The sequence below is a fragment of the Manis pentadactyla genome, chromosome 7 (genome assembly GCF_030020395.1).
Source record: "Manis pentadactyla isolate mManPen7 chromosome 7, mManPen7.hap1, whole genome shotgun sequence".
NCBI lineage: Eukaryota > Metazoa > Chordata > Mammalia > Pholidota > Manidae > Manis > Manis pentadactyla.
The window spans coordinates 111,050,702-111,077,467 of record NC_080025.1 but is presented as its reverse complement, the minus strand read 5'-3'; the positions used below and the strand labels follow the sequence as shown (position 1 = coordinate 111,077,467).

At 37.4% G+C, this 26,766-nt stretch overlaps 1 protein-coding gene across 7 annotated transcripts in view; it reads left to right on the top strand.

Annotated features, from left to right (window-relative positions):
* The window catches only part of IMMP2L (inner mitochondrial membrane peptidase subunit 2), a 998,090-nt gene extending 972,925 nt beyond the window's left edge, over positions 1–25,165 (top strand). For 5 of the 7 annotated variants that reach the window (XM_057504666.1, XM_036897412.2, XM_057504669.1 and 2 more), the window contains one exon: positions 24,514–25,165. In XM_057504666.1, the coding sequence (XP_057360649.1) occupies positions 24,514–24,841 (328 nt within the window). In that variant the 3' untranslated portion in view covers positions 24,842–25,165. The remainder of the gene's footprint in view (positions 1–24,513) is intronic. The other 2 variants (XM_057504670.1, XM_036897413.2) reach the window with 1 other exon arrangement.
* The last annotated feature ends 1,601 nt before the right edge of the window (positions 25,166–26,766 follow it).

The following is a 26,766-nucleotide window of genomic DNA, read 5'->3' as shown; positions in this document are numbered from 1 at the left end:
ATCCCACTGGGGATATTCAGCAGGCCAAGGAGAAAATCAAGAAAATAATGCTCATTTACCTAAGAGTAATTTCTTTGCAATGTGACAAATGTGTAATTTAAAGCGACAGTGGAGCGTCCATTCTTTACTGCAAATGCCTTTTCCTGAGTCAGAGGTCTCTCAGGGAACTACCTTAATCCAAAGTATTGCGGTTTTATTGAGCTCATCTTGGTAAGTAGAAAAACTTCCAAGTTCAACTATGTGTCAAAAACCAAAACATAACAGCAACTATGTTATATTGCTCTTGTGGACAGAGTTCCTAAGAAGGAAATTTATTGGGACAAGATTTCTTACAGTCATTCTTATAAACCAGTACCACAAGCTAACCAAATGTAATCTTTCTTAAAGGCTTAACCTCTAATTGGATGTCATTAACAGTTAACAATGGAATACAATAGATTGTAGCTATTTTCTACACCTCATTTTCTTATCTCTTGTTATTTCCATGTAACACCTCAGGCTTCATCAGTACCTGACTCACTATGGGGCTCTCAAAGCAGATAGCAGGGCTCTGTGCTACAGCTGTGCAACCTTTACACCATGTGCAGCAACCTTGCAGAGCTGATGTTCCCATTTTGGCAATGAGGAAAGAGAGAGTAAACGCACTGCAGTAACTTCCCAAAGATGATGCAGCTGTTGCTTTTCTGAGTCTGGATCCCAATGTGGTTTTCTGACTGCCAAAATTACTACTGATGCTTCCCTGCTCCTCTTCCTTGACCATCTGCACACATGGTATTCCAAGAACATGGGCAGTGAGCTGTGGGTGCTGCATCATCAGGATCTCTTTTGACCCTGTCTTTGACTAATGGTAAGTTAGGTTGAGTCACTCCCTCTCCCCTCTTGAGTTAAATTTCTTTAAAGTAATGGAGCAGTTTTCTTTTAAGAAGACAAAAAAGCCAACTTTGGGTGGGGAAGGGGAGCCCATAAAGAAAAAAGAAAGCTAATTGGAACTACAGTTTTAAATGCCAGTTAGCACTGGATGAAGTCAGCTCAGTCTGGCCCAGAATTTTCTCCAGAAGACTTTATCCAAAGGCAGGGCAGGTTCTACTGCTAGTGTTCCGGGTGTACCTTACTCCCTTCCACTTTGGTAGGGGGAAATGATTGATGATAGTTTCTTAACTGGGAGGGTGGCACTGAGCAGGCAGGAAGACAAGAGCACAAATAGGTTGGACCCGTCATCATCAGGCAAACCTCCCTTCCTCCCCACAGGGCAGCCAGTGTTTCCACCCAGCAGTGGGGCAGTAAGGGCCAAGCCCACCTCAGTCTTCAGGCTGAAGTCCTGACAGTTTCACATTATCCATGGATTTATGAAACATATCAAGGGTTTTAACAGTAAATCTCAGCCTATTCCACTATGAAGATTAATCAATGTATTATACAACAAAATTGTTTTATAAAACAATAAGAAAATTTATAAATTAGAACCAGCATTCAATTATCTGACTCAGTGGAGTAATGTATAATCCCTAGCAGCAGATTATCATGATAATTTGTAACTTGGTGCTGGAACAAAAAATTTGCCTGTGTTATATTTTCCTTGAGCTGCTATTGAAGTTAACAACCTTCTCCCAGTTACTTATATAACCCCTGTAGGGAAAAGAGAGATGATTTAGAATTATTCAATCTAATTGAGGAAATATCAGTTTGGAATATAGGAATTTTCCACAAATAAACCACACAGTCCATAGTTAGCTATGAGGAATTTATTCTGGTTCATAGTAGTCCTACCAGTATTTATCATATTGCTGCTATGTCATCTTTGACATAGATCAACTATTCTTTTTAAACTTCAACTTTAAGTATCTATTAACTTTCAGACAATAACTGTTCATATTCAAACTCAGAAGACTAAATGTTATTTACTCTTAGCAATTTCAGTATATTGAAATTAGGGTATCTTACACAGATCATCCCAGCTCCTGGCATTGTACTAGCATGTTTATTGATTGAATGTTGAATAACTCTCAAGAGATTTCTGTGAATTAACTCCTATAATGAAAGTACAAAAGCAAAACAACTATTTTTTGTAGGAACTCAATATCTAAACAAAAAATCATGAAAGTAATAAAAGGCATAAAAAGCATAAATGACTCTATTAACTTAATTCTCCATAACATACAAACAATGAGGTCTATATGTTCAGGAATTTAATCTCTATTAGAACTGACATTAGACCAATATGCTCCCCTGTCCAAATTTTATTGAGGAATAAATGGCAAACATATATATTTAAAGTGTACATGTGATTGAGATACATATACACTGTTGAATGGTTACCAAGATCAAGCTAATTAACATACATGTCACCTCACACAGTTAACTCTTTGTGTGCCTTTAACATGATCACAATATTATTTTGGTCAAACTGTGCTTTTAGAACAACATGACTCCTTAAGGCAACTAGAGCTCTATAAATAATAAAAGTAGCTAAAATCTAAAAAAAGAAATTTACACTATTGAATAGTCACTTAGTAGTTAACCTCATAAAAAGTTAATAAATCATAATATTTACACCAAAAGATTTGTTATTATCCCTATAAATGGTGATTACTCTTCCTAAGTAATATCACCATTTATGTAGCATTTCTGTTTCACACAGTTTATTTCTGACCAACGTAGTATTAATAATCTGTGAAATTCACTTAAAATTCAGCTAAAGATTTTAGAAAGCATTTCACTTACCATTTTGAAAGCAATGTGTTTAAAAGTAACAAAACATTTATTTCTATTGGAAGACACATTTTGATCAATTTGATTTCTTTTTACTAAACACACTAGGTGGACATAATTTTCAGAATTTTAGTAGGTTTTCCCTGGATCTTTGTGTGTTCTCTAGGCTCAGTGAAAAGAACTAATAGCTGCAGTTTTAAAGGTGGTTTACAGCCATTTCCTTCCCTAATCTGTTGTTTTGTCGTGCCTAATGTCAATGCTCTCCTTGTGACAAGCTGAGCAGTTGGTCTCTACTTGCGCAGAAGTCTCATGAGCTTTGGTCTAGGGGTGCATGTGTTACTGCTCAACAAAGTTTATTGATTCTTTTGATTCTTGCATATAGCTGAGAACTTTCCAGCATTACCTTTGAAGTTCTGTGTTCCCCCAGGTGTCTGTTTTTAGAGCTCTTACTTTCTGCTCTAGATGAGCACTTTAATTCCCATGGGTATAACTGGGTGATTCCTGAATCTGCAAGTTCTACTTCGAACCCTTGCAGAGAATTTTCATTTGCATGATCTCTTTCCATGGCATTTAGTAGGAAGCCCAGATGGACTAATCCAAAACTGAATTCATTGTTTCCTAAATCTTCTTCTACCGTGCTCTATTATTGCTGGCATTACCATCTTTCCAGGCAGGTGAGAAATTAGTCATCTCTTCACCTTGTTCTTTTCTCAGCAACCACATCCAATCAATTGCCAAACTGTATCTAATCTAAGCCAACACTGTCTCTAGTTTTGCTCATTTAACCAATCCGCATTTTTTGAGCATCTTTCTACTCTCATGTCGTGGACTTAAGGATATGAGACAGCGCCCATTTCCAGAAGTTCACACCTACTAAGAGAGAAATAATTAAACAGACTATCAGTGGTCAGTATGATGATTATTAGTTATCATAACTAAGCACACACTCCTGAGATTGGGAAAAGAGTATGGAAGTATTCCAGGAGGACATGACGTGTAAAGCTACATCTGTAAGGATGCAGAGGCATTTTCTAGGTAGAAGAAATCCTTTCAGGAGGCAGAAAAAGCAGTATGTGCCAATGTACAGCAATGTGAGAGCACAAGCAAAGAGATATGAGTCTGATTCAGGTACACGCTGAGGAGTGCCGAGAAATAAAGCAGAGGTACATTTATGAAGAGCTACGTATACTATGCTAGGAAGTTTGATTTCATTTTCAAAGTATCCTTTCTTTCCTTTTCTCCTATATACGGTCATGTCTCTTGTCAGCACCATTGCAAAACATCTGACTGTTTTCTAGCTGTCTGCTGTCTTGCTTTTTTTTCCTTCCCTTCAGCTGCAGTCAGACGTGGCACCCCGTGCTATAGTTTAGAACCTACCTCTCCTCCTAATCCTTCAGTGGCCTGTATTACTCACCAGATTATGCTCATTTTCTGCAACCTCCCTTCTGCCAAACACCCATAGATCAAGCTTGCAACAACTGTCTTCCCCTCTGCACTGTAAACGGCTCAAGGCCAGAGTCTGTGGCTCATATATCACAGTAGAGTTAGAAAACCATGGCCTGTGCATTAGACATAATCAGCTTTTACATATCTGCTGTGTTGAGTAAAAGGAGTTTGCACATTTCTTCACTTTCCAGGTTCTTTTACTCACACTGACCAATGTTGCTGCCAGCAAGCGCTCCTTAGAGCCCAGTGGTTTGTAGCATGCTTGCTGCTACAGATTAGCAACAGTTCCCAAACAGAGTGGCAGGGATGTGCTCAAGCCTTAATGTGCAATGTTTGTTTTTTTCCTGCAGAACTGAAAGGCCTCACTTTTCCCTGCTGTAAAAGCAGTTTAGAAAGCATCCATGCAAGGCCCTGTCAAACATTACTGTGTCTAGGGCTCTACACCTCATTTCACTGACAGGTATGTTGTACAGGGCTTGAAGTAGCAGCCAGTGGTAGGAGTTGAGTCCCAGCCCTAACTCATTGGATTCCTGAGGGCAGCACTTCTGAGCCTTGATTTCCTCACCTTTGGAGTTGGGAATTAGACTTATTTTCTAATATCCTTAGAAATACTAGTCTTTCTTGGCTGCAAACAACACAAACCCATCCTGGCTCTGTCTTTTTCATCCTGACTCATTTAAGCAGAAGAGATGTCACTGGAAGGATGTTGAATAGTCCACTGAATGGAGTCAGGGAAGCCAAGCTTGGGAATTTGGCAGTTAGGAGCAGGATAATGAGTTTGGCAGTTGGTGTCACTGGACGATTCCTGGCACTGATGTCTCTCTCTGCCAGTGATCTTATGATTCTGTGCCTTTGCATCACTTTTTCCATGTCCATGGTCTCAGATGTGAGTGTCCAATTGGCTGAGCCCAGGTCAGTTGCTTTCCCTCTCTACCCACTGGATGTGGAGAGAAGGAAGTTCTGGAGTGTCTAGCCTGGGGAGTAGGCAGTGGAAGAGGGCAGTGCCTTCCGCCATGGCCAGCGGTGCCCACACATACAGTGCCCAAAACTGTGATGGTCATTAAGGTTCTGCCTCACCACACATACCTTTAACTCTTTGAGCACTTGGTAGCTATTTCCTCCAGAGAAGCTAGTTTTGCTAGGATTTAATCATTCTTATAATTACCTTTTATTATACTACTTATTTTTTTCCCTTATTAACATGATTGTTTGTATTTTGGCAAGCTTCTGGTAGAAATGTAAGAACTGCAGTTAGAGCTGCAACCACTGAGATGTCATTCCAGGGTGGCGATAGGGCAGAGTGGGATGGATCGCCAGTTACAACTCATGTGTTGATACACAGCAAGAGTTTGTGGTCAGGAACAACACAGAAGAGATCTCGTACACATCAAAAACACAGTTGAGAGACATGATATTTAGAAGGAACATTGAAGAAGCATGCTATGTCTCCAGGCCTCCAGGTAACCTAAGTTACCACAGGAATATGTTAGACTCTAGACGACAGGTGAGACTCTGCCTCCTTAGTGTTTTGCAGAACAGCATTCACCAAATTGCCAGCAAGTTGAATTCTGCTTCTGCCTTTCTTAGGTAAACACTGTCCATTATGATATTTAGAGTATCCTGTGGTAGATCCCATGTGAGAAATAGCTTGTGGAAATTTAATCAGAGAAAATTCAGCTTCTCTTAAAACACTGCAGAGTTTCCTTCCATCCTGTAAGCAAGCACTTTCTCTCCCGCACTTGGGCTCTCTGATGGCCACATACCAAACACGGTGCTCTCTGTGGCAACTGTCTTTGCCCTTGTAGTCATCACTTTCATTTACCTTCTTTTATTCTTGGTTGTTTCTTTTATAAGCCTGCTCACATTATTTTTGAAAGAAGGAATAAAAGAGAGCTAAGAAGTGGGGAGGGATGGTTAGAGATTGGCACCCAAATGAATCACAGAGAGGTGGCTGCATCCACTACAACAGCAGAACTGGCAATGGATAGTGGATACTTTATTGACCCAAATCCTCTCTTACCAATGGCAAGCTAGTCTGCCTCAGTGGCTGCCTGCCTAGTTGATCTAAATATGGTTTGCAACAACGACAACAATAAAGCCACCTCTCCCCTCATGTGTTTATGTGAACTGTTTTATCTCCTTAAAAAGAGCATTAAAAAGAGCATGCGGGACATCACCCATGAGAGAGAACACAAACAATGAGATATCTGTCAGTAATGACATCCATCCACTGTGGTTTATTGTGGCTATTATGCGTTGCTAACTATCCAAATTATATTCAAGTATTTCATCGCCCGCTTAATCAAGCTGCAAAATAAGGAGTTAGACCACTTCATCTCCAGTGATTTGATTATGTGGTAAAGAGACTGGTACATAAACATTAATCCTGGGAAATTAATTCATGAAAATTAGCTGAAGATACCCCCAGAGGTCTGTTTTGTATGTATTTTTGCATAAAATGTTGAACTAACTACTTATTGAAGGTGTCTTGGGGGAACTAGAATGATTATGCATTATTCCATAGTTATCTAGAGAGAATGATGAAGAGGCCATGAAGTGACCTGAAAATGCATTCTGATTAAAGCTAAGTCTTGAACAGGAAAATTGCTTTGAAATGATTAAAGTTAAAATTGTTGGTAATGAAGGAAAATACTTGTCTAGAATGATGCCTTCAAAAGACAGTCTCATTTTGAATCTTCTATAAAACATATGGCTTTACTTTTTGATTGCAAAATATTGGGTTGTATCAGACTACTACATTGTCTCAATTTTGAAACTCAGTGGAGGGCAAGGAGGATTAAGAGAATGTTCTCGATAAAAATCTGTGAGGGTATGTCATGAGTGAAGTACGCCCTTAGGAGAGGGAAGTGTCCAGCTTAGATGCATTCATTTGGTGGATCTTTCCCAAGGTTTGGCCACAGCCTCCCAGGGCACCCAGCTCTGTTGTATGTCTAACATTTCAGATTGCATTTTGATGGTTCAAATGTCTGTCTTTGCCACCAGATCATGAGGTCCTAGAGGACAGGGATCATCTTTATTGTGTAGATTGTCAGCTTCTAGCAGGGTACCTTTCCCACCTAGGACTGAGCACATAACTCTAGTAAATATTCAGCTTTGCAGATATTGAAAGATATTAACACTATATCTAAAACCTTGGAAGGCAGATGTGTTTCAGAATTCAGATTCTTCAGATGTTGGAAAGGTAATATCATTGTCTATAAACCATGGCTATAAACAATATCTATACCATATGTAATATAACATTCCCAGCAGAGTGTGGGGCAGTTTCTATAATCAAGCACATTAATATTTCTGCAGCAAAAATGAATAGGCACACATCATGGGATATAGACTATAATTTCATAACAGTTTAGGTCAGGTTTGCTACGATAAGAGTTACAAAAAACTTGAATTTAGGGGGAGCTCTTTGGGGCTTGGAATAGCAGCTAAGGTACTATGGGCCTGAGCACATCTCCAGGAAGGAGTTCTCAGCTCAGGGAGGTGTTCCTAGGTACAAGGACCCTTACTCTTGTCAGTTCAGGGAGGAGGCAGAGAGCAGTGCTGGGCTTTTCCAGAGGGAGATGTGTCCTCACCGCTGGCACTGCTACTAGCGTCCCCACAGGGAGGAACAGAGGAAGTACTTCCTTTCCCACAGTAGGGCTTTCCCGGGGGCGGGGAGGGGCATTGCCTTTGTGCTTTTTACCTTGAATGTTGCTGCTTCCCTTCTGTTTTAACCTTTTCCCACATATTTCTAGAGCCTCTCTTTTCCCTTCCTTTATTCAGATGGACAGATATAGATAGATTTTTTTTTTTAACATACCAGCTATGTCGGAAGAATTTTGGTGCTTTTCTTGTTTGCCTTTGTCAAAATTCTCTGGCAGACCCTCATGCTCCTCACCGACCTAAACAACCAAAGCCTCACTGCACTAGTTTGTCTCTGAGTAGACACCAGTCAGTGCTTGCTTACAATGGAATCACTCTCTGTACATGTTTTTGTTGAGAGGACTTATTTTTGTCTGCTCACTACTGTGTAGATAAGCATCTTGGGAATGTGTGCATTGATGACGGACCACTACTGTTCTCTTTGTGACCCTTGACCACTATCTTAATGTCCCCTGTCAAATCTGTATTTGTGAATCCATGTTAAATAGGTTGTCATTTATATTCTTTAGTCTTTAAAAAAATATCCTTTTCACAGTTTTTAGACAGTGAAGTTGCTTATATGTAATTGATTTATTTAGACTATGCACCTGTATTTGTGTGCATTTATGCAAAAGTTCAATTTATTCTATCTGTTAAAGACAGTACCTGCTCTTCTCACCCTCTCTTAGTCTTTTGAGTTGTTTTAAAACATTCCTTTACTGTTGCTGATGTGTTATGCTGACATTAGCAAAAAATGGTGACCACAGTGGAGGGGTTGGGACACCCTGTCTGTGGAGCAGTGTACTGCCTCCCTCTCTGGAACTTGCTCTCTTCTTCATTTGAGTAACGTGTTGTCCATCCAGGGCTTGACCGAGTTGTGTTTTCCTTGGTGACTCTGATACCAAGATGCAGTGGGCAAAGTGTTGGACTTCAGTTCCTGGTGGCTGGCACTGTGATAGTCTGCACTGTCCTGCATGTGGTTGGAGCCCCTCCCTGGGCTGAGTGACCGGTGCACAGCACTCTGCTCTCTGCCCTCCACCTGTACTGCCCTGCTGAATGCACAGTAGCAAAGTGGAGGCTGGAGACAAGCCCCATGTTTTTATTTTCCTCAGGGGCCTGCTCTCTGTTGCCATGCCCGCCCCTCGTCTCAGTACTAGTCACTAAGACTACGTCCTCCTCCTTGTGGTCCCCCGTCCTGAGGGAGCTGGAGCACTTTGTCAATGTTCCACAGCTGTGACTGAGCAGATTGACTGCGATGTTGTATTCAGGAAAATTTAGTGTGTAAAAGAGGGCAAATATCCAGAATGGTGATCTGTTACCCAAATGACCTTTGGAACTCATGCCAGGAGACTGGGGATCAGCCGTTGTTAAGTTTCTCTCCCTAATGCTGTTCATTTGTTTTGGAGGCAAATGGTAGTTACCAGAGGCAACCCAAATTAGTTTTCTTTGCCTGTATATTTTTAAAATTCTTAAGATACAGTAAATATGTTTTAAAAATTAACATATATACATTAGGTGTTTAAGTTTTAAATTTCATACTACACCTTTTAAAAATAATTTTGAGACTGTGGGACTAGTTTATGGTCAATCTATTATGGCTTATCATCTGTGAAGCTCTCATGTCACTTAATATTGTCTTCTGCAGAACTACGGATGTTTCTCTTAAGGTAAGTTAGGGAATTTCTTTGATGCCTAGATCATAAAATATAGCATTTCCAGATGTAAGCTTTTCTTCTTAATCAACATTTCTCCTAATTCAACAAATATTTATTGGTGACAACTAGTTTCTAATCTTGTACAAAACACTGTACTAATTTATAATATAGAAAAGGTAAGATATAGCCTCTGCTCTCAGGAATGTTACAGAGTCCAGATTATAGACTAGGAATTAGCAGACTATGGCTTTTGGGCTAAATCCAGCTTGTTGCCTATTTGTGTGAGTAAAGTTTTATTGGAACAAATCTTCTATTCACTTACATATTGTTTATGTTTGCTTTGTGCTACAAGCAATGACAGTTGAATAGTTGCCATAGAAACTGAATTGGCCTGAAAATCTAAACTAGATACACTCTGGCCCTTTACAGAAAGTTTGCTGACCCCTGCTCTAGATAACCTAAATCATTAATTTCATGGGGGAAACAGGACATTCCAGGGGGGAGCAGTATGAATTTTGAATCACCATCATTTCAAATCCTGGTTCTATCATTTACCAGCCTTGTGACCTTCAGCACATGACTCAGTATTTGTGAGCCTCAGTTTTCTTTTCTGCAAAATGGGAATTATAATATCTATACTACAGGTTTAATGTAAAGAGTAAGGGAAATAATATCTATCTAGGCATTCAAAGTATAACATAGTCAATAAACATTCCCTGTGACAAAAGGATGGGATGACACACAGGTAAGATGACCATATGTCCTGCAGCCACCTTTGTTTATGCCTGTTGACCCAGCATTCTGGGTCATTCTAATAGCCCTCTTCACTTTCAGATGTCCCAACTGGACAGTACAGTACACAGGCACACTGTGTTTAGAGAATTTCTTCAAGTTCTATTTGCGTTTACCTCATTTAAAAAATGTATAAACTTTAAGAACTCTATTGTGATAATATAGTAAAAATATAACTGGTTACTTTGTATTGGTCATTGCTGACCTACTGCACAAATGTTTGGGCACTCATGTTATTAAACTTTGTCTAACTAAGCAAGATATATTTATTAATGCTATAATATCTCCTAATTCTGATGAGGGAGACTTGGAAGTAAATAAACCAAAGTTGGTTTTCTATTATGACAACCAATCAGGACTGGGTCCTGCTTTGATGAAGTAGAGGCAGACTGTGGTGGGGGCAGGGTGGATAGACTGGAACAAACCTGATGAAGGATGGGGCCACCACTGTGCCCGTCAGGATAAGAGATCAGGGTTGGAATTGATTTCCACTTTTACACAAGGTAGGGATCACTGGCAGACAAGTCATGGTCTAGGAGGAGTCATTAGTGGGCACTTACCACCAGCCCATCCATTCTATGAGAAAGCAATTGGATCAAAGCTGCATAATCCCCTAGGTCCAAAGGTGAGAGGTCAAGGAGAAAAACGTTACACTAGATTTACTTTTTGTATACTTAAACAAAACATATTGTTGCCTTTTCTGTTTTAAGAACTTGGTAGACCCAATACTAGGCCTTGATTCCTTGGGGTAAATGGGTACAAATAGACAAGAGTTGGGATGTCTGGGGAGGAATCCATAGAAAAGTTGGACTAAACTGGGTTTTACAGGAGGGTCTCCAGGGTATGAGAAAGAGGATTACGAACTGGAAGGAAGCAGTGATCAGAGCAGGAAGGTGGATGAGGAATGTGCTGTTGGGTGTTCGATGGAGAAGCCCTTAGAGTAGAACATACATACACAGAAATCACGAAGATGAGTTTGGAAAGATATGACAAAGAAAGGCCTTGGATGTCAGATGGGAAAGCTGACTGACACCTTTAAACTTTGGGAAATCAATACTTGTTTTGAAACAGCATTCTTCAAGTGGGATATGTTCCAGTTTGATTTGACTTTCAAAAATAATTGTAGGAAATTTAATATTGTAGAACAAATATTGTCTGAATTGCTTTGTTTATGTGGAAATTTCTCTTATGCTGCTAAGCAAATTCACCAAAGACAGATTTTCTTTGCTAATAGTGCATATAATATGTGTTTGTACTTCCTTTTTAGAAAACATTTTAATCAAATAAACTTGGAAGCTGTGTGCTTCATCTCCTTTCTCACATAAGTCTTCTTCTTGACCTTGCTCTAGTTCTGAACATCTTTTTAAAAAAGGTCTTTGCTCCCACTAACAGTTACCTGATTTCTTAACTTCTTTGCTGCGTTCTTTCCTCTATCCAGCCTCTGTACTCTTGTGTGTATCTTGTCCTTGCAAGCCCTTCCCTCAGGAGAGGGCATACTAATGCCAAGAGTCAGAAGAGTGTGCTGTAGAGTGTAGGGCCAATGAAGAGGGGCTGAAGGAACAAGAGTAACACACCTGTGTCCCTGGCAACTAAGAAGCTCATGAAGATCTTATGAAGGCTGTGTCCACCAGAGCCAAAATAACTTCTCAGCAGAGCCAATTCAATCAAAGACAGGCAATTCAGTGTAAATTGAGTCCATGTGGTTCCTTGGCATTGTGTGGACAAAATAAACCAGTTGACTGATAGTATTGATCACTTTCCAGCCAGTAATTTTGGTGTTTCCTAGAGCAGAGAGCTCTAAAGAGGGCAGCAGGAATATGTAGGGGATGTGTACATATTGGATGCAAAAAAAAAAATAATAGAATATTGGGTCTAAAGAATTTGAGCTTTACTAACATTTGGTTTTATGAAGTGTTACATATATAATTTTTAATATATGAAAGTGAACTCCAAACATTTTTGCTGATAGAGTATACAATCAGCATAGTTTGGGAATCAATCATCTAGAATAATAATCACCAGACTTAGTGTAAGAGGCCCATTAACACATTTAGGCGGACCTATCTGCTTATTCAGTAATACTTAAAATTAGCTACTGAGGGTTTATCATGGGCTATTTAATGTTTTTGTTGTGTTGTTAAAGTTACAGTAAAGGTGGATTCCTTATGCCTAAAATATTGTGAATCTATTGAAGGAGAATTACACGTGGGACACAAGAGAGTGAAGAGGGGAAGGGTTGAGTCCCAGTAAAATATTAGGTTGGTTGCTAAAGTATTTAACTTAATTTAAAAAATTACAGATGCTTAATCACCTCTCTGTTTAATAACGAATTTTCTTTAAGATCAAGGTGTTAGCAAGTTGAGTTTCCTTTGAGGACTCTCTCACCAGCTTGCAAATGGCTGCCTTTTTGTTTATCCCCACATAGTCTTTCCTTTGTGTATCTCTGTTGTCTCTTTGTGTGTCTTAACCTTCTCTTACAAAAACCTTCTCTTAAAAAAATCAGTCATATTGATGAGGGCCCACCCCAGTGGTCTCACTTTAATGCAGTCACCTCTCTGAAGGCTCCATCTCCAAATCAGTCACATTTTGGGGTACCAGAGCTTAGGGCTTCAACATACAAATTGTGGGGAACACAATTCAGTCCATAATTTGCATTTCCTTTTGATGACTCTAGTTGTTTTAGGGAAGTATGTGGGACCTAGCATTAGTAAGCAGTATAATTAAGGTGACTATCTTTAAGTATTACTTGATTTGTTCAGGACAATTCCATTTTAATATTATTGTGGCTTAATGCAAAAAATTCCCCCCTTTACTGTCAGGAGTGTTTCGCTTATATGATTGATTTGGTGATCCTGATCTAGTGGTCCAAGAGAGAGAGGGCATGTATTCCAGTCTCAGCTCAAAAAATATATTGTTGTATTGAGGTTTCTCCAGCTATGAAATGGAGATGACAATAATAGTACCTGTATCACAAGGGTATTGTGGGAATTAAATGAATCAGGATGGGATAAGTTGTTCAGAATTGCCTTGCATGCAGAAAACACTTAGTGTAACATTAAGCAGACACAAGAAGGATTATATTTGTCAGGTATGATAGTTATTAATTTTGTGTGTCAGCTTGGCTGACCATGGCTGTTTTGGTGAGGGTTATTTTGGTGTGAGATTTACATTTAGACTGGTGGATTTTGAGTAAAGTAGAATGTTCTCTAATATGTGGGTGGACCTCATCTAATCAGGTAAAGGTATGAATAGAACAAAAGGGTGACCTCCCACAAGCTTGCAGGTATTACTAGCACTGCCTTTGAATTTATACTGCAACTCTTTCTTGAGACACCATCCTGCTGGCTTCCCCATCAGACTTAAGATCTACCAGGCCTCCACAGTTGTGTGAGCTAAATCCTTAAAATGAAGTTCTTTCTGTATATATGCACATTGGCTCTGGTTCTGTAGAGGACCTTGCTTAATATAGAGAACATGCAGAAACCAAAGCTTTACCTGAAGTTAGAACTTTCAATTTTGATAGTTCTTTTATTTCTGGATTTTTATGTCCTCCTATATTTACTGTTCTCTTTGCATGTCTGTACACATAGTAACAAAGATTAATGATTAGACAGGAAGAGAATGAGTAAGCACTGTCTTTATATATTAGTCTTTTAAAAAAACACTTAAATTTTGGAAGAAGTGACTCAGTCGAGGAAGATAGCAGTGTAGAGAGCACCTTAGCCCCCTCCCACCTGCATACACTGCATTTCATCCTGAAGAAAAACTGAGACTGAAGTGAACACCTTTTATATGAGGAATAGAAAGATTACATAAAAAACAGCAGGAGACACAGTATGCTGGGAATCTCACCCCTAGCACAATGACTGGCAGAAGATATTGCTGAGGGAGCCAGGAGCAGTTTCTTTGCCCTGGGGCACAGGAAAAAAGCCTTGCAGTGTAAAGTACATCCAGACCATAAGTGAAAGCAGCTGATTTTCAGAACTAAAGCACCTAGCACTTGGCAGGGGAACGGCTGGAAGGCACTCTGAGACCAGAGATGCTAGCCAGTGCCATTGTTTATATTCCATTGGCACAGCATAGTGCAGCTGGGAGCAGGGTCTGGGCACACACACCCATTTCAGACCCAATCTAGGCAGCTTCCCAGCTCCTGCTCATACCCAAACATGTGTGCCAGAAATCCAGCAGCCCCACCTTGCTGCCGACCACTAGCACAGCCCTCATCAGCACGACCAGGGAGATCCCCAGACTGACATGGTGTGTGCATAGGACCCAGCTGGCACCAAACCAGAATCCCTGGAGTAATCCAGAGTACACAGCGGCCCACAGGTGAGTGTCCTCAGGCACTGCCACTGCCCTGCCAGTGAACCCAACTGGCAACAATAAATGAAAAAAAGTATGCTAGAGGGAATTAACAGTAGAATAGAGGGTACAGAATGGATCAGTTATTTGGAAGATAGAGTAATGGAAAGCATTCAACCTGTACAGCAGAAAGAAAAAAAGAAAGGATAGGTTAAGGGAAGGGAACTTTGGGACAATATCAAATGTCCAAGCATGCACATTGTAGGAGTCCCAGAAGGAGAAGAGAGAGAGAGAAGGGTGGAAAACTTATCTGAAGAAATAACAGATGAAAACTTCCCTAACCTGGAGAAGGAAACAGTATTTCAGGTACAGGGAGCACAGAGAGCCCTACACAAGATGAACTAAAGGAGGCCCACAACAAGGCACATGATGATTAAAATGTCAAAGAGACAATCTTAAAAGCAGGAAGAGAAAAGCAATGGGTTGTATAATGGAAACACCATAAGGCTATCAGTGATTTTTCAGCAGAAACTCTACAGGCCAGAAGGGAGTGATAGATTCAAAGTGCTGAAAGAGAAAGACGTCCAAACAAGAACACTCTGCTGGCAAGGTTATCATTCAGAACTGAAGGAAAGATAAAGAGCTTCTCAAATAAACACAGGTTAAAGAAGTTCACCACCACTGAACCAGTCTTATAAGAAATTTTAAAGGAACTTCTTTAAGCAGTGGGGTTGGGGGAGAGGATGGGGGAGAAATGGATGCCATAGGTAGAAGTCAGAAAATCACGAGAAGTAAATGTCTCATTGGTAAAAGCAAACAGCAAAAGTAGAGCAATCACTTAAAAGCTAGTATGAAGGTCAAAAAGATAAAAGGAATAAAATACTTCTAGAAATTAGTAAGGTAATCACCAAATAAAAGCTGTTAAAGAAAACATCACTTGCATATATAGCAGTATATGCTACATTGATAGTCACTTAAGTTCAAATGTATTCTAATAGCACTACATTTGTAACTCCTCCTCCTCCACATTTTATGTAACATGCCATATATAAAACCATATGGTAACTGCAAAAAATAAAGGAATCGAAACATAAAACTAGTCATCATACACAAATGAGAGCAAGAGAAAAAAAGGACTAGAGAAAAATGATGAAAACAACCAGAACACATTTAATTTTAACAAAATGTCAGTAAATACATATCTACCAATAATTACCTTAAATGTAAGTGGATTAAATGCTCTAATAAAAAAAGTGGGTGTTTTGGATAAAAAAATAAGACCCATCTATTTACTGCCTACCAAAGACTCACTTCACACCTATAGACAGACACAGACTAAAACTGAAGGGATAGAAAAATATATTCCAAGCAAATAGAAACAACAGCAAAAAAGCTGGAGTAGTAGCACTTATATCAGACAAAACAGACTTTAAAATGAAGACTGTAACATGACACAAGGACATTATATGGTGATTAAGGGCTCTATCCAGCAAGATAAGGCAGTTGTAAATATGAACCCAACAGAGGAACACCTAAATATATAAAGGAAATATTTTTAGACATTAAGGGAGAAATAGTGATACAGTAATAGTAGGGGATTTTAACAGCCCACACCCATGCTTACATCAATGATGATAGACCAACCAGACAAAATCAATAAGGAAACAGTAGATTTGAATGACACATTAGACCAAGCAGATTTAAGAGATATATACAGAATATTGCATCATGAAACAGAATATTCTTTTCAAGTGAACATGGATCATTCTCCAGAATAGACCACATATTACACCATAAAGCAAGTCTCAAATTCAAGAAGACGGAAATTCATATCAACACAACAGTATGAAACTAGAGATCAATTATAAGAAAAAAAAATGGAAAAAACAAACATGTGGAGGCTACACAGCATGCTGCTAAACAACCAGTGGATCAACGAAGAAATCGAAGATGAAATCCAAAAATATTTGGAGAGTAATAAAAATAGAAATATAATGGTTCAAAATCTTTGGGATGTAAGAAAGTCAGTTCTAACAGGGAATTTTATAGCATTACAGGCCTACTTCAAAAAGCAAGAAACAAATTAAATAAATACTCTAACCTTACAGCTGAATGAACTAGAAAAAGAACAAAGCCCAAAATTAGTGGTAGGAAGGAAATAGTAAAGATCATAGTAGAAATAAATGAGACTAAAAAAACAATACAAAGGATCAAAGAAAATAAGAGCTGGTTCTTTGAAAAGATAAAATGAACAAAGTTTTAGCTAGACTTATTAAGAATAAAAGAGGACTCAAAAAAATAAAAAATGAAAGCAGAAAAGTTGTATTGATACCACAGAAATACAATTATGAGATTATTATGAAAATTGTATGCCAACAAATTGGACAATTAGAAGAAATGAATAAGTTCCTATAAACATACAATCTTCCAAGATTGAACTGAACCAGGAAGAAATAGAAAGTCTGAACAGACCAATTACTAGTAACATAATTGAATCGGTAATCAAAAAACTCCCCAAAAAAAGTCCAGGGTCAGATGGCTGCACAGGAGAATTCTAACAACCACTTAAAGGAGAGTTGATACCTGTTGTACTAAACTATTACAAAAAAAAAGAGGAAGGAAAGCTTCCATTAGACTGAGACCAGCATCACCCTGATAATAAGATAGACACTACAAAAAAAGAAAATTACACACCAGCATCCCTGATGAACACAGATTCAAAAATCCTCAACAAAATATGAACAAACCAAATTTAAAAATAGACTAAATATATCACTCCTCATCAGTAAGTAGGATTTATTCCAGGGATGCAAGGTTTGTTCCATATCTGCAAGTCAATGTGATGCACCACATTAACAAAAGGAAGGATAAAAACCATATGGTTCTCTCAGTAAATGCTGAAAAAGCCTTTGACAAAATTCAGCATCCATTCATGATAAAAACTCTCTAAGTGGGTATAGAGGACACATATCTCAACATAATAAAGGACATATATAACAAACTCACAGCTATCATCATAGTCAATGGCAAAAAGCTGAAAGCTTCTCATCTAAGAGCAGGAACAAGACAAGAATGTCCACTCTCACCACTTTAATTCAACATGTTATTGTAAGTCTAAGCCACAAAAATCAGACAAGTAAAAGAAATAAAAGGCATCCACAGTGGTAAGGAAGAGGTAAAATTGTTACTGATTGCAAGTGACATGATACTATATATAGAGACCCTAAAGACTCCACCAGAAAGCTATTAGAATTAATATATGAATTCAGTAAAGTTGCATGTTACAAAATCAATGTACAGAAATCTGTTGCATTTCTATATACAAATGGTGAACTAACAAAGAGAAACTAAGAAATGAATCCCATTTACCATTGAATCAAAAATAATAAAATGCCTAGGGATAAATTTAACCAAGGAGAAAGACCTATACTCCAAAAACAGGAAAACATCGATAAAAGACATTAAAGATGATACAAATAAATGGAAAGTCATTCCATGTTCATGGATAGGTAGAGTTATTGTTAAAAGGGACATTCTATCCAAAGCAATATTCAGACTCAATGCAATCCCTATCAAAATACCAATTACATTTTTTACAGAGCTAGAGCAAATAACCTAAATTTTGTATGGAACCATAAGAAACCCCGAATAACCAAATCTATCCTAAGAAAGAAGAACAAAGCTGGAAGTGTCATACTACTTGATATCAAACTATACTGTAATCAAGACAGTATGATACTGGCACAAAAACAGACATAGATCAATGGAACAGAATAGAGAGCCCAGAAGCAAAACCACACTTACATGTCAACTAATCTATGACAAAGGAGGCAAGAACATACAATGGGGAAATAGTCTCTTTAATAAATGGTGTTGGGATAACTGGACAGCTACATACAAGAGAATGAAACTGGAGAACTCTCTTATACCCCACACAAAAATAAACTCAAAGTGAATTACATATCTAAATATAAGACCCAAAACCAAAAAATGCCCAGAATAAAACATAAGCAGTAAACTCTTAAATATCAGGTTAGTAATTTTGTTCTGGTTATATCTCCCCAGGCAGCAGAAACAAAAGAAAAACAAATGGGACTACATCAAAATCAAAAGCTTCCACACAGCAAAGGAAACCATCAGCAAAACAAAAGGACAGTCTACTATATGGGAATACATATTTGCAAGATAAATCTGATAAGGAACTAATAAGCAAAATACATAAAAATCTCATGTAAAGCAACACCAGAAAAAAAACATTCCAATTAAAAAATGGACAGGACCTGGATAAACATTTTTCCAAAGATGTACAGATGGCCAGCAGACACATGAAAAGATACTCAACATTACTAATCATTCAGGAAATTCAAATCAAAACCACAATGAGGTGTCACCTCGTACCATAATCAGAATGGCTAGTATCAACAAGACAAGAAATAACAAATGTTGATGAGGATGTGGAGAAAAGGGAACACATGTTAACTGCAGTTGGGAAGGTTTATTAGTGCAGCCACTATGGAAAGCAGTATGGAGGTTCCTCAAAAGACAAAAAATAGAAATACCATATGACCCAGCAATTGAACTTCAGTGAATTTACCAGAAGTAAACAAAATCACTAATTCAAAAAGATACATGCATCTCTATGTTACTGCAGTATTATTTACTATTGCGGAGATACGGAAGCACCCCAAGTGTCCTTCAGTGGATGAATGGATAAAGAAGATGTGCTAATATATAAAATGAAATATTAATCATAAAAAAGAAGGAAATCTTGCCATTTGCACAAATGTGGATGGACCTAGAGGTATTATATAAGTGAAATAAGTCAAAGACAAATATCATATGATTTGACTTACATGTGGAATCTAAAGAAATAGACTCATAAATACTGACCATAGACTATTGGTTACCACAGGGGTGGGGGATGGGTAAAACAGGTAAAGAAGTAGAAACTTCAAATTATTAAAAAAATTGGTTGTAGGAATGGAAGTATAGCATAGAAAATACAACCACTAATGTTAATGTCTTGGTATAGCAATGGGGTAACTAACTTAACCATGGAGGGCATTTAATAATATATTTAATTGTTGAATCACTAATGGTACATCTGAAACAAATACTGTGTATCAGTTATATGTCAGTAAAAAAAGGAAAAAAGACTTAAATTTTGCATTCCCATAACATCCTCTTAAGCAATATTGATAGTATCTGATAATTTTCACTATCGTTATTCATAATCATGAAGGCTAAATATTTTCTTAGGAAGTAAGAGTAGTATCCCTAATAAATGTTTGGAGTAAAACATCAAAGTTTTTGGTAAAATGATTGTTGATTAAGAAAATCATATCACTATGTCAATAACTGAACTTCAAACTAAACAAGCAAGCAAATATATTGGCAAGAATTCAGCCAAGTTTTAAAGACTGGCAAATCAACCTTATGAAAAATGTTAACTTGGGATTGCAAATAAAGGCTTGAGGGACAAATGAGTAGCAGCTATCAAATCTAAAAAAGTTTATAGTGGAGGGGATGGAGACCAGCTGTTCTCTAACTCAACTGGAGTGTGTGTGGCACATTATTCTGCTTCCTACACCTCTTAAGAATAATTTAGACTTTTGAATCATGTAAATGTTTATATATTCAAAAAGGATAGCAAAAGCAAACTCTGAAATCAAATCCAAACAGAAACAAAGGAACCTAACTGTATATTATATAGTAACAAAGCTATACTCTGGAGAAAAAAGAATGAATTCAAATAAATTTTGAACAGGGGAATCTATTTTAAGGACCAAAATGATTTCAAAGAAATCTTTACTCAGTAAATCTGTCGTAGTATATTATAATATAGTGACATCAAAATTATTTTAGGGTAGTGTAAATATTGTAGTGGGGAGCCCAAGTGTTCACTGTGGAGGAAGGGAGATAAAAATATGGAACAGGTGTGAGGGAGAACCCTGTGGTTTTGGATTTTTTTCTATGTTAATCCTCTGAAAATGGTATATAACACTGACACTCCCCAGGAGTAATAAGCATATCTAGTTTCAGGTTTTGGTTTCTAAGTAGCATTTCTAGGTAAAAGAAACTAAGGGTCCTTAATGAGATGTGTCATTTCAGATGGAACAGGTGTAAAGTATAAGGTAGGCTCACATCTAGTGCAACCAGAAGTAAGAAAGTGCTCCAAGCTGATGGAACAAAGAACTTCCACTGGCCCAACTAAGGGCATTAAAAAATCAAACAAACCAAAAAATAGTAGCAGACTTTGAATTAAAAAAGAAATCTTTGAAATTAAATAGGGGCAGGCATTTGAGGTTGGGAGAGAAAGCACTTTTTAAGAGAACAATGACAGCTAATAAATATAAAATAAATTTGGGGAATCACTATTATTTCTTTGTAAAATAATAATTGATTCAGCACAATCATCAGTGAATATTTAAAACCATTAGGTGGTTTGGAAACCAGCTTCCCTCAGAGAGCAGTGAAATCTGGTAAAATGTTGATATATAGGATATTTAGATACTTCAAAATATCCCACAGATTACTCAAATGCAAAAGGAAAATAATTTGTTTATAATGGAGAAATGTGGTCAACATCACTTTAATCAAGCAATCAAACTCCACATCACAATAATGGGATAAACTGATATTTTGTACCTTCTGATATGACAGGAGGAAAAGAATGCAATACTAAATATATAGTATTCTTGCCAAGAACATTTAACTTGCATCTATTCAGGTGGGTAAAAATTGGGCATTTACAGATGTAGGACATTTTACAAGGCAACAAGCCTGCACTCCAGATTAAAATAAATGTAAACTGAAGCAAAATAATGACAATTATAATGCACTTTGTGATACCTAAGCATTTTAAAAATAAAAGTTATAAGCCAAAGAAATCTTGAAATAGAACAAAGCTGGAGATATCATGCTTCCTGACTTCAAACTATACTACAAAGCTATAGTAATCAACACAATACAGCATGGGTACATGAACAGGTATATAGACCTGGAACAGAATAGAGAGCCCAGAAATAAACCCATACCAGTATGGTCAAGATATGACAAAAGAGGCAGAGATATACAATGGAGAAAAGACAGCCTCTTCAGTAAATGGCACTGAGAAAACTGGGTAGCTACATGCAAGAGAATGAAAGTGGATCACTGGCTTATACCACACACAAAAACAAATTCAGAGTGGATTAAATACCTAAATATAAGACCTGAAATTGCTAGGAAGAAAATATAAGCAATACACCCTTGACCATCAATATTAGTAATTTTTTTCTTGCTATGTCTCCTCAGGCAAGTGAAACAAAAGCAAAAACAAGTAGGACTACATCAAACTAAGAAGTTTCTGCACAGCAAAGAAAACCATCAACAAATTGAAAAGGCAACCTATTATATGGGAGAATATATTTTCAAATGATATATCTGATAAGGTGCTAATATCCAAAATATGTAAAGAACTTATACAACTCACCAAAAAAATAATGTGCTTAAAAATGGACAGAAGGCCTGAATGGACATTTTCCAAAGATGACATACAAGTGCCCAACAAACACATAAAAAGACGCTAAACATCATTAGTCATTAGGGAAATGCAAATCAAAACCACAATGAGATAGCACCTCAAACCAGTCAGAGTGGCTAATATCAACAGGACAAGAAATAACAAATGCTCGTGAGGATGTGGACAAAAGGGAACCCTTGTCGGTCGGAATGTAAATTGGTGTACCCACTATAAAAAGCAGTATGGAGGTTCTTCAAAAAACTAAAAGTAGAAATACCATGTGACCCAGCAATCCACTTCTGAAAATTTACACAAAGAAAACAAAATCACTAAATTGTAAAGACATGCATTCCTATGTTTACTGTAGTATTATTTACAGTAACCAAAATATGGAAGCAACCTAAGTGTTCATCAATAGGTGAATGGATAAAGATGTGGTACATATATACAATGGAAAGTTAGCCATAAAAAAGACTAAAATCTCGTCATTCATGACAACATGGATGGACTGCGTTGGTATTATAGTAAGTGAAATAAGTCAGAAAAAGATAAGCACCATATGATTTCACTTGCATGTGGAATCTACGAAAGCAAAAATGAGCAAATTGAAACAAACTCACAGACACAGAGAACAGAAAGGTGGTTGACACGGGAAAGAATGGGGGAATGGGTGAAATAGGTAAAGGGAAAACAATTAGTGAGAATGTTTGGTATCTTAACATGCATAATGGTTATATGAGTATATACACATATCAAAATTCATCAAGCTGTACAATAAGATTTGTGCAATTTATTGTATGTACTTCAATTTTAAAAAATAATGAAGAAAAACACCAAAAACAAGTTAAATAAATTAGCTATAAAACACATTGGTGCAACTGGAAAAATCTGAATGTGGGCTGTAATATTAAGTTATTTGTATAAATATTAAACCTTGCATATAATGAATTGTACTCATGTAGGAAAGAGTCTTAGGTCTTAGGAGATACATGTTGAAGTGTTTATGTAGAGGCAAATTCAACATGGTGCCAACAACTTTAAAATGGTTCAAAAAAGTCTCTGTACAAATACACATATATACACATATATGACAAGAGAGGAATGAGTTTTGGTGAATAGAGCTGTTTTTTGTTCCTCATTTAAAAATTTTCTGTAAGTTTGATTTTCAAAGTAACTTTCCTTTATAGGGCCCATGGGCTTCTTGGTACCCTTTGGGTTTATTTTGTTTGTATTTCAAGTTGTTGTTAAGGTTTTATTTTCCTTTCTTTCTTTTTTTAAAATGTGTTTCTGGTTATCTTTTTGGAATTCTCTCCCCTGATACCCAGCTCTTTCTTTTGAGTCTCTGCAATGTGCATTTTTCAAATGCATATGCTAGTAAACAGAAGAACTTCAATGATAGCAATATTGTATGTTAATCTCTATGGAGCTCCAATTTATAGGAAAAACGATTGAAATAAAATGGCAAAATGGACACCCGGTATCTGGCTTATAGTTGGTACACAGTAAATATGCACTAACTTTGAGTGTTTTGTAAGTTTAATACCATTAAAATATTAATAATAGTATCACCAACAAGACAGATTTCCATGCCCTGACTGTTAAAAGGTTAACTCTGAGGATAGGGTCTGGCTCTGCATTTTAAACAGGTCTGCTACATTCTCCTGGACACTGCACTGGATGTCCCTTTGAAAGGTCTTCACAGGCCCCTTCCTTCTTAGTGGTCAGCCTCAAGTCTGCCAATAAAGAAAGTTCCCTCCCCTTGCCTACTCTTCCGTCCTGGTGCATCTCTGCTGATGGTGTTCTTTTCCATCTGCCATGACATTCATACTTGATTCCTTTTCCTTGCTTCCCATCCCACTTGGTAGCATTCCTTGGTTTTCCCTCTCTCCTTGTGAGCAATAATTCCATATTCTTCAGTGTACTTTCTATGGAGTCTCCCCACCCAATTCTTGCTGCTCATCTAGTAAGCAGAGCAGTTGTTTTTGCAAAATATTTTTTTGCACATCTGACTTTTCCACAATAGAAAGTCTAAGATAGCTGGAACATTATAGGGTATTCTGAGACTGTAAACCAGATTTATGCTTCCTGGGCCTGTGTAAGCAGGCTATTAAGGATAATGGTTAAGGTTGCAAACACTGGAATTAGACTGCTTGACCCTGAAGCCAGCCTCTAATACTTGGTAGCTCTATGATTTTTGGCAAGTTCTTTAAACTCCTGAGGTTACTTTTTTATTATCCCCATTTTGTGTAAGAGAAAACTATCATACCTACTTCAAATGGTTGTGAGGATTAAAGGTATTTACATATATAAAATATCTAGAAAAGTGCCATGTAAGTGTTTACTATTTTTAATCATCATCATCATCTTTCAATGAAATATCAGATTGGTTCAAATTCTGTTTGAAAGATATTAATAATGATCCTTATAAAATATTTGTTTTCTTTGTGTCTCTTATGGGTTCAGGTTTCCCTGGGTCTTCTGCGTGCCATTGCTACACATATCCTGTGGCCTCCAGAGCGCTGGCAGAAATTGGAATCTGTTCTTCCTCCAGAGCGCTTGCCAGTTCAGAGTGAAGAGGAATGACCGTGTGTATCTCCTGAAGCTGCTGGCATGGCGAGGTCACCACCACCAACAGGAAGACGGGTGGAGAAGAGGAACCTCCAAATGGGCAATGCTTCTAACAACATGGTGTTATTCAAGAAATATTTCTATCACATTATTTTTAAATCTTTCTTCCCTAATACAGATTATCTTAAATACCAGTACAAAATGGCAACTGATTTTGTGTTAAATTGTAATACCATACTGTTTAATGCCAAAAAAGTTTCTTGGAAATATAAAAAAATTTATCCCTGTCTTACAGGGGATAAAATTGAGATCATTTGTTATGCATATGTGTTCTATTGATTGTTGGGTTTTGATTTTGGTGCTTGCTGCTGAAAGAATATGACAATATTTGATACAGTAACTGAGTAATATCATTTACTCTCAAGATAAACAAGAAATATGTACATGATAGGAATTATACTATAGTTGACAATATCTATAATGCAGTGACTGCCAATTAGAAAAACAGTAAACTGTGATGTAAAAATAAAACAACGATTTGCTCAGGTACTGTTTTGGGTGTTTATCATTTAACCTGTACATCTATTAATGAGGAATATATGATCTTTTTGGAAGTAAGGAATTAAAGTAATAGTCAATTCTATCAATACTTCCATATAATCAAACCTTTCTTATTGGCCCCCTTTAATCCAAAACTTCTGTATGATCTCATATCTGTTCACATTGATGAATAAATTCATCAGTAGTCAGTCATTTATTGGGTAAACTGTTTTGAGTGAAACAGGAAAAAGGAAATCACTCCAGATCAATCAAGTTTGATTTTTCCCACAATAATTTTTCAGTATTCATGTCTGTAATCATAAAATCACCAATTGCAAAGTGGGGTGATATTAGCATAATATATTCTGTAATTATATAGATAATGAGGTAAATTCCCAACATGAGAGTATTTATAAAGCTTTTCTTCTTCTTTCCTTCCCACTAGTTAGAGACTTGCCCTGATGGAAATTAAGTCTCTGGATCAATTGCCTCTGCATTCCTGTTCTTGTTTTCTTCTGTTTCATTGGCAGATAGAATCCCAAACAAGAACCAGCCATATTGCAAATGTGGATATAAACTCATCATTAGTTGGTAGAAACAGAAAGAGCAGCAGCAAAAATACACACACATATTAAAAGAACATGTTACTAATAATGACTCAGTATCATCCTAATAGGTCATTCAACAAACAATGAGTATTTATGTGCTGAGATTGGTTAAAATAGTTTTTAAAAGCAGAGCTCCTTAAAATCTTTTGATGGATCTTCATCACCCTTATCAATTCTTCAATTCCATTTCCCTCTCTTCTTCAACATAGCTTTTAACTACTTTACTACTCATTGTTATTTCAAGACTTGTAATTTTTTCCCCTTGGGAAAGTGCACCCCCTGGGATTATATGTAAAATACTAAGTGCATAAGGGTATGGACCCTTTAGTTGCTCCAACATAGAAAGTCTAGGGACCATGGAAAAGGGGATTAGAGTGGTAATAAGGGGGACAGGGTAGAGAGCAAATAGAGGGGTACCTGGTGTAGCTGCTATTTACCATTGGTATAGAAGAATTTGATGTTTTTTAACAGTTCAGCTAACTGACTATCAACCTTGCTACCTTATTAACTACCTGTGTCATTCCTACTTAAACTATTAATTCAAGATTGTAAATCTTTGGAAAGAAGATAAAATGCTCTATTTAATTTTGTATTCTCTAGCCATCTAGCACATCACCAGCAGAGTAAATACTTGATGCTTGTTGAACAGCTCAGCTCCTAAATTATCTCTTCAAAAACACGACTCCAGGCAAAGTTAATTGCTGTGCTACCTGGCATACACTTTCATGATCACATCAGTCACTCTCAACATTAACCAAGAGAGGAAGAGTTCTTAACATTCTGTCACCCCAAAGGTACAGCAAGAAGCAACAGACCTAGGAGCCCAATCTTTCTGTGAAAGAGGTCTATTAGCTGCTATTATGTTCATAAGCTGTGACTTGGAGAGCAGGCTTCTAACTAAACACACATCTAAGGGTTGACTGTAATGCTTTCTGGAGACCTCAGTAGTTAGGAATTATCTTTGCATTCTCCCTCTTCTATGTTTCAGAGTGCTAGCATC